Raw genomic sequence first — 9560 nt, 5'->3', positions numbered from 1 at the left:
CAGGAAGGCATTAGTCACATCCAGAGGTGGGCTGCTAAGGTGGAACGGTGACGTGTGCTCACCCCTGTGGCTCTAAGTACAGTGGTACCTCGACATACGAGTTTAATTCGTTCTAGACCTGAGCTCGTAAGTCGATCAACTCGCATCTTGAACGAATGCCTTTAGACTTTGTTTTTCGCCCCGAGATAACCGGAAGCAAGGAGATTCTTGCGCCACCTAGTGGAAGCTTGGCTCATATCCCGAATTTGAGCTCGGGTGTCGAACAGAAATTTCGCTGGCATCGCGGGTCGTAACTTGGAATACTCGCATGTGGAGCAGCTCGTATCTAGAGGTACCACTGTACTAGAGGAGTCCACCGCAACTGTACTACTGCCATGGGTGCACCTGCATGTCCGCGCGCGATTTCACTCCCTGCCCAGGTCCAGTAGCAGAATTGCGCTGGACTCTGCTAGCGCTCAGAGCCACGGGGGTGAGCACACCTCACCCTTCCACCTTAGCAGTCCATCTCTGGTTGCATCCAAACCAATAGCTGAGATACTTGCAAAACGCAGTTCGTAAAGCAACTAAGGCAAGCCGCTTGGTGACTTGGGTGTGGCTAGAATGGATAGGAGATAAATGCTAAATGAAGACTGTGGCACAAGGAGAAGATCTGAGCCCATGGATTCCTTGGAATACGTCCTAACAAGCATCTTTAAATAGACGTGTCCAAATAAATTAACACATCAATGCATAAGTTAATGGAAATTACAGCCAGTGGTAATTAAATGTAACATGAGATGTTCATTTTGCAATTGGAAGGTATAACTATTTAAAAAAAAAAAATCCCTGGACCTGCTTTTTTGAAAATATTGCCCTGTTCTTGTTTGAACTCCACCGACTGTTTCTGGTCTAATACAAACTGCTGATTATTATCTTCCAAGTCTAAAATGATTTGAGACCAGAACACTTTGTTATCCTTACACTTACTTGTCAAGTCCAGTTATTCTACTGCCAAGAGAGGGCAAATGGTAGAGATGCATTACAAGGTTTTATCAGTGGCAGCACCTGGCTATGGAGCCCACGCCTAATGCAGACTCTTCTTCAAAAAGAGAGTTGTCTTTATAGAGTTTTGTTTTTAAATCTTGCCTGCTGCTGTATTTGATCGGCTTTGTTTTACTTTTTTATATGCGCTCTAGTTTTTATTATAGCTAATTTTTGATGATCTTCTCAGGACTTAAAACTCAAAATAATGTTTTGAAAATAAATTCATAAAATAATAATAATAATAATAATAATAATAATAATAATAATTATTATTTATTAGATTTGTATGTCACCCCTCTCCGAAGACTCGGGGCGGCTCACAACAGTAATAAGAAACAGTGTAACAATGGGACAAATCTAATAATAAAAAATATATAAAAACCCCAACAATTAAAAACCATACAGCACATACATACCAAACATGAAATATAAAAAGCCTGGGGGAGATGTCTTAGTTCCCCCATGCCTGGCGATACAGGTGGGTCTTGAGTAACTTTGCAAAAGACAAGGAGGGTGGGGGCCGTTCTAATCTCTGGGGGGAGTTGGTTCCAGAGGGCTGGGGCCGCCACAGTGAAGGCTCTTCCCCTGGGGCCCGCCAAACGACATTGTTTGGTTGATGGGACCCGGAGAAGGCCAACTCTGTGGAATCTTATCGGCCGCTGGGATTCATGCGGTAGAAGGCGGTTCTAGAGGTATTCTGGTCTAATGCCATGTAGGGCTTTAAAGGTCATTACCAACACTTTGAATTGTGACCGAAAACTGATCGGCAGCCAGTGCAGACCACGGAGTGTTGTAGAAACGTGGGCGAATCTGGGAAGCCCCACGATGGCTCTCGCGGCTGCATTCTGCACGATCTGAAGTTTCCAAACACTTTTCAAAGGTAGCCCCGTGTAGAGAGCGTTGCAGTAATCGAACCTCGAGGTGACGAGGGCATGAGTGACTGTGAGTAATGACTCCCTGTCCAAGTAGGGCCGCAACTGGTGCACCAGGCTAACCTGGGCAAACATCCCCCTCGCCACAGCCGAAAGATGATGTTCCAATGTCAGCTGTGGATCGAGGAGGACGCCCAAGTTGCGAACCCTCTCTGAGGGGGGTCAATAATTCCTCCCCCAGGGTAATGGACGGACAGATGGAATTGTCCTTGGGAGGCAAAACCCACAGCCACTCCGTCTTGTCTGGATTGAGTTTGAGCTTGTTGACACCCATCCAGGCCCCAACAGCCTCCAGGCACCGGCACATCACTTCCACTGCTTCGTTGACTGTATGATTGTATTTCCCAAAGAAACTGCAGGTGTGACAATGGTTTTCAACCCTAAATCAGAAAGGTCATCCAAGCCTGACTTTAACTCCTGCAGGGAAGGAACGAGAGCTTCTACAATCCTCTATTCTTAGGAAATCTTTGATGTGGCCACCAAACCTGCCTCACGGTAACAGAACAGACACTGATCCCTGCACTAAATTGCCTTGTTCTGGCCATTTTTGTTCTGTTCCAAAGACACGTCTCTTCCAATAAGGATGCCGAGTCATTTTGGCTCTGTTGTGATTGACAGATGGATGCTGATTACTATTGCTGCGGCTGATCTGTTGGCAGAACTCTTGTCCTGGGTTTTTAATGGCATACATCAGCACATACCCTGTTGGCCAGGAAGATTTCTGGCTTTTTTCAAGCCTCCGTACCAGGACAAGCTGCGGTTCCACGGGGGAGACTGTAAATTCACCTCTCTTGAGTCAATAAAAGACAATAATTCAGATAATTCTTCCTGGAAAGTGGATTTGCGGTAGGAGCAAGTAATAAAAAGACGGCGATCCAGCGAGGAAGAGGTGGAACTGTCACAATAGGAACATAGAGGAGGAGGAGGCATCTTGCTGGGTTTAATAAAAGTAAGGCATGAACCTGAGCCTCCAGAGTTCAAACGAACAACACTTACAGCCCAGCAGGATCGGGCCTCAGACATGCTTGATGGAGCAGAGTGCTCATAATATCAAGTGGCATGGAAGATTATCTGAGACTGTGCAATGCAAACTGCATGAGCAACCCTGCCCTTCACAAACCACTGGGTGCGAGGGGAGGATGACGAGTCCAAACAGGGCAGTTCGCAAAATGCAAAGATTAGAATTTGTCTCCAGGGACCACCGGAAAATACAAGGCAAAGTTTCTTAAAACTTTCCACGCGTATCAATTGCAATTTTAATTGTAAGACACGAGCCAGTCAGACAGCTGCTCATGCATAGGTGCATCATCAGGTAATGCGGCCTGTGTACATAGCTTTGTATTGTTACGAGTATGTTTTAAAAGCTTCAATACATAATGAGAGTGTGAACCCATTAGGTTTGGAACTTCACAAGGAAGGAACTGCACAAGGAACTGTGAGGTTAACTGTGCATGAAATCAGCCACAGCTTTTGGTTGAAAGTCTCCTCTCCAAAGAATACTCATGCCTGTGGCGAGTAAGCCGCCCCGAATCTTCGGAGAGGGACGGCATACAAATCTAATAAATTATTATTATTATTAAAGGTGGGTGTTCAGGCAATGAGGGGAAGGAAGGAAGGAAGGAAGGGAGGGAGGGAGGGAGGGAGGAAAGAAGGAAGGGAGGGAGGGAAGAACGAAGAAAGGGAGGGAGGGAGGGAAGGAAGAAGGAAGGAAGGGAGGGAAGAATGAAGGGAGGGAGGGAGGGAAGAAGGGAGGGAGGGAGGAGGGAAGAATGAAGGGAGGGAGGGAGGGAAGGAAGAAGGAAGGAAGGAGGGAGGGAGGGAAGAAAGAAGGGAGGGAGGGAAGGAAGGAAGAAGGGAGGGAGGGAAGAAAGAAGGAAGGAAGAAGGGAAGGGAGAGAGGGAAGAAAGAAGGGAGGGAGGGAAGAAAGAAGGAAGGAAGGAGGGAAGGGAGGGAGGGAAGAACGAAGGGAGGGAGGGAGGGAAGGAAGAAGGAAGGGAGGGAAGAACGAAGGGAGGGAGGGAAGAAGGGAGGGAGGGAGGAGGGAAGAACGAAGGGAGGGAGGGAGGGAAGGAAGAAGGAAGGAAGAGAGGGAAGAACGAATGGAGGGAGGGAGGGAAGAACGAAGGGAGGGAGGGAGGGAAGGAAGAACGAAGAGAGGGAAGGAGGGAAGGAAGAAGGAAGGGAGGGAAGAACTAAGGGAGGGAGGGAGGGAAGGAAGACAGAAGGAAGGGAGGGAGGGAAGAACGAAGGGAGGGAGGGAGGGAAGAAGGAAGGAAGGGAGGGAGGGAGGGAGGGAAGAAGGAAGGGAGGGAGGGAAGAAGGAAGGAAGGGAAGAACGAAGGGAGGGAGGGAAGGAAGAAGGAAGGAAGGGAGGGAAGAACGAAGGGAGGGAGGGAGGGAAGAAGGAAGGGAGGGAGGGAAGAAGGAAGGGAGGGAGGGAGGGAAGAACGAAGGGAGGGAGGGAGGGAAGAAGGGAGGGAGGGAAGAATGAAGGGAGGGAGGGAGGGAAGAACAAAGGGAGGGAGGGAGGGAAGAAGGAAGGGAGGGAGGGAAGGAAGAAGGAAGGAAGGGAGGGAAGAATGAAGGGAGGGAGGGAAGAAGGAAGGGAGGGAGGGAGGGAAGAAGGAAGGGAGGGAAGAACGGAGGGAGGGAGGGAGGGAGGGAAGAAGGGAGGGAGGGAAGAACGAAAGGAGGGAGGGAGGGAGGGAGGGAAGAAGAAAGGAGTAAAGAACTGAATAGCAGAGGCTACTCAGAGTAGCAGAATCCTCACTCTTATTGGGAAATTAAAGATTTTGGTATCTTTCTTGAAGGAAAAATGATTTCCTGGCAGCCAAAAGAAACAAGGCTAGATTAATTTTCAGTTTCAGATTGTAGAATGATAATTTTAAAAATCCACCCAAAACTTTAGAGTTAAGAATCAAGTGGTCTACAGCAAAATCCTCATTTTCCTTGCTAAATGAAAACGTTTACCCAAATGTTAAATTAACTGAATAAATCTTGCTGCTTTCACCAGGCAGAGAAGATCAGTGCAGCCTTTAAACTCATACATGAGCCGTCCTCCCTTTACAGCTCTTTCAATATAGCCACTAGGCATGCTGGCTTGAAATGCTGTGATCCAATACTATAGGAAAAGCTAAGGTTTGGGAAGTACAGGGCACAAATCCTAATTTCACAGATATCACCTAAACATATAGCTCCTCCCTCACTCCAAAGAAAAACACACATATTTGTGTTCCTTCCTTTCACTTCAATACTCACAAAGATGAGGTATGATGCTCCTATTTTTCTCATGTGTAAACATTACAGCCCTAACATACAACCTATAATCAGATTAGAAGTATCTTCTCTGGAATATGCTGAAATTTCCTCGCTTTTTTCCCTATGTATAACCCTCTTCCCCTAACCTTGCTCTTATATAACAAAATGAGTTGGACTGACATTACAAAACTCACTGGGGCAAATAATAGCACAGATCCTGCTTTATTTAGATATGAGTTGTTTGTGAAAGATTTTTTTTTCACATCCTCTTCTTTATCTCACCTTATTCTTTCTTCAGCACAAACAGAAAGATATGGATAAATGCATCTCTGCATTAACAAGGCTACAGCCACTGCAGAAAAGCCAAATTCTACCTTTTACCCTTTAATGGGAAATTTCCATTGGGGATTAAATGAAATTGCATTCTCATGCAGTAACATGCGCAAGCTCATTTGAAGTAGGGGCGGATCTCACAGTGAATATAACACTAAGGTAGTGCCTGCTAGTGTGAACGCTCCCTTTGCTCAATTAGGTCGCCCACTAAGAATTTTTGGAATGTTTGAATACTGGGGGAAGGTTTGGTAGGGAAGGTTTGCCTATTTGCCGATGACTCTAAAGTGTGCAATAGGGTTGATATTCCTGGAGGCATCTGTAATATGGTAAATGATTTAGCTTTAATAGATAAATGGTCAAAGCAATGGAAACTGCAGTTTAATGTTTCCAAATGTAAAATAATGCACTTGGGGAAAAGGAATCCTCAATCTGAGTACTGTATTGTATTGGCAGTTCTGTGTTAGCAAGTACTTCAGAAGAAAAGGATTTAGGGGTAGTGATTTCTGACAGTCTCAAAATGGGTGAACAGTGCAGTCAGGCGGTAGGGAAAGCAAGTAGGATGCTTGGCTGCATAGCTAGAGGTATAACAAGCAGGAAGAGGGAGATTATGATCCCGCTATATAGAATGCTGGTGAGACCACATTTGGAATACTGTGTTCAGTTCTGGAGACCTCACCTACAAAAAGATATTGACAAAATTGAATGGGTCCAAAGACGGGCTACAAGAATGGTGGAAGGTCTTAAGCATAAAACGTACCAGGAAAGACTTAATGAACTCAATCTGTATAGTCTGGAGGACAGAAGGAAAAGGGGGGACATGATCGAAACATTTAAATATATTAAAGGGTTAAATAAGGTCCAGGAGGGAAATGTTTTTAATAGGAAAGTGAACACAAGAACAAGGGGACACAATCTGAAGTTAGGTGGGGGAAAGATCAAAAGCAACATGAGAAAATATTATTTTACTGAAAGAGTAGTAGATCCTTGGAACAAACTTCCAGCAGACGTGGTAGATAAATCCACAGTAACTGAATTTAAACATGCCTGGGATAAACATATATCCATCCTAAGATAAAATACAGAAAATAGTATAAGGGCAGACTAGATGGACCAAGAGGTCTTTTTCTGCCGTCAGACTTCTGTGTTTCTATGATTTTCCCCCCACACGAACAAGGAATACACAGCTCACACGCAGCCCAAGACCTGTCACTGTGGGCATCTCAAGTCCTGTTTTATCCTCATGAAATCTTGTACCTCATTAAAGTGATACTACGGGTAATTGGTCTCAACAGAAGTCTTACACAAACTCGTTTTTCTGGCTATTGTCTCATATTCACTCTTTTTATTAACACAACGTTTTTCTTCGTTAAGGTAAATGTGTGGCCTTGCGCCCTTTTGTGAGGCCCTCTTAGGAGAATCTTTGTAAATCCACCTGCTACATGGTCCTGGAGCCCTGTTATTTCATAAGCCTGATGACAGGTCCTCTCTGGTAAGCACAGGCGGGCGGGAGGAATCAAATCTAATAACATGGATTGGGGAAGTGTCCTATTGATGCAATCACACAGAGCTCCATGTTCATTAAAGAAAATATAGGAATTCCAAACTGCACACACGCATACAAATAGACGCACTTATATCCTATTTGGTAAGCAAGCCATGGTGGTAGAGACACTCGAAGGAGTGGAGAAGGCACAGCGGAGCTTAATGCCATATGTAATCTGACTAAAATCTTGGTCTGGATATGCTGCAACCCAAACTTCCAGCAACCAGATGTTTTGAGCTCTACTTCTCCCTGGTGCACCAGTTGCGGCCCTATTTGGACAGGGAGTCATTGCTCACAGTCACTCATGCCCTTATCACCTCGAGATTCGACTACTGCAACGCTCTCTACACGGGGCTACCTTTGAAAAGTGTTCGGAAACTTCAGATTGTGCAGAATGCTATCGTGGGGCTTCCCAGATTCGCCCATGTTTCTACAACACTCCATGGCCTGCATTGGCTGCCGATCAGTTTCCGGTCACAATTCAAAGTGTTGGTTATGACTTTTAAAGCCCTTCATGGCATTGGACCAGAATACCTCCGGAACCGCCTTCTACCGCACGAATCCCAGCAGCTGATAAGGTCCCACAGAGTTGGCCTTCTCCGGGTCCCATCGACCAAACAATGTCATTTGGCGGGCCTCAGGGGAAGAGCCTTCTTTGTGGTGGCCCCGGCCCCCTGGAATCAACTCCCCCCCAGAGATTAGAACGGCCCCCACCCTCCTTGTCTTTCGCAAGTTACTCAAGACCCACCTATATCGCCAGGCATGGGGGAATTAAGACATCTCCCCCAGGCTTTCTTATATTTTATGTTTGGTATGTATGTGCTGTATGGTTTTTAAATTGTTGGGTTTTTTTGAATATAATTTTATTATTAGATTTGTCCTATTGTTATACTGTTTTTATTATTGTTGTGAGCCGCCCCGAGTCTTCGGAGAGGGGCGGCATACAAATCTAATAAATTGAATTGAATTGAAGAGTGGTCATAGGAAGCTGCAATTCAGAGGTTTTGGGGAAGCTGCCCTAAATTAGTGACTTCATAGATTCCCCTATGACAGTGATGGCGAACCTATGGGACGGGTGCCACAGGTGGCACATGGAGCTATATCTGCTGGCACGTGAGCTGTTGTCCTAACTCAGCTCCAATGTGCATGTGTGTGCCGGGCAGCTGATTTTTGGCTTGCACAGAGATTCGGGGGGGGGGGGGAGCTTTGGCTTCCAGAGAGCCTCCAAGCCTCCCTCCCCCTTCTCCAGTGAAGCCTTTGGAGCCTGGGGAGGGCAAAACTCAAGGCTACTGGGTCCACCAGAAGTTGGGAAAGAGGCCATTTCCGCCTACAGAGGGCCTTGGGGGGGGGGGAGCTGTTTTCACCTCACCAGGCATTGAATTATGGGTATGGGCCCTCGCGAATGTACGATAGCGCACGGCCACGCTCTTTCGGAACCTGAGGACATAAAGGTTCGCCATCACTGCCCTATGAAATCTCCCTAACAAAGACCACTGGATTGTTTTCATTTGGATCCCGTCTTCAGGGTTAAAAGATGATATTCCTGTTTTGCTTTGCTTTTCCTTGTGGCACATGGAACTGCTGGGACTTTTCTTTTCGGAGTGCAATGGCACAACTACTAGAATTGAAGAAATCTGTGGGCTATAAGAGGTGCCTACTGAAAAAGGGTCAAGAGCCTGCTTCCTCATCAGTTTTCATTAAAGAATCGCAGAATCAAAGTATCAAAGAATATTTTACCAGCTAGGAAAGATGGACTTTCTGCCAAGCATAAAGAAAGATGCAGGAGAAAAGAAACTATCCCTAACTTTAAGATTTAATGCACAAAGAATATTGATATAATTTCTCTTATAAAAGCAGGCCCAGACTTAGTTCAACCAAGCACAAATAGACTACAATGCTGAATTCATAGCAATTCAAAGTGATCGCTAGTTTTGTGGTTGGAGCAAGGGATACCCTTGCTGTTCCTGGTTACGTGTAGACAACAATTTCCTCTGACAATACCAACAGAGCAGACCTGGCCTTATAGAAAGAAAAGGACACAACCCTAGGAGAGATAACATACAATGTTTTTTTTTCCTTTCCCGATGCCTACCAGCCTGCAATATAGTTTTTGAACTGTAAACTGTCCAGTGTCACTGATTGAGATGGGTAGTTATAATAATTGAATGAACAAATGCAAATAATTCTCCTGCTTGTTTTTCAGACCAAAGCACCAAGCAAGCTATCACAGCTGCAGAAAAAATGCAAATGTGTTAAGATGCTCCCTTGCATATGGATTCACTTGGGCATAGATGAAGGATGGCCGATGTCTCTGAGACCTGCCTATATTGTGTAACGCAGTGTTTCCCAACCTTGGCAACTTGAAGAGATCTGGACTTCAACTCCCAGAATTCCCCAGCCAGCATTCCCCAGTCTCCGGAGAGGGGCGAAAATCAAATCAAATCAAATCAAATCAAATCAAATCAAATCAA

The 9560-nt window shown here is 45.6% G+C and overlaps 1 protein-coding gene across 1 annotated transcript in view; it reads right to left on the bottom strand.

Moving 5' to 3' along the window:
* R3HCC1L (R3H domain and coiled-coil containing 1 like) overlaps positions 1-9560 on the bottom strand; it is a 72655-nt gene that overhangs the window by 9274 nt on the left and 53821 nt on the right. The window contains exon 5 of the mRNA XM_070754224.1: positions 8459-8526. Within this exon, the coding sequence (XP_070610325.1) occupies positions 8459-8526 (68 nt within the window). The remainder of the gene's footprint in view (positions 1-8458; positions 8527-9560) is intronic.

Source organism: Erythrolamprus reginae, chromosome 5 (assembly GCF_031021105.1).
Source record: "Erythrolamprus reginae isolate rEryReg1 chromosome 5, rEryReg1.hap1, whole genome shotgun sequence".
NCBI lineage: Eukaryota > Metazoa > Chordata > Lepidosauria > Squamata > Dipsadidae > Erythrolamprus > Erythrolamprus reginae.
Note: the sequence above shows the minus strand (reverse complement) of the source record. Positions and strands in the feature narration are given on the sequence as shown.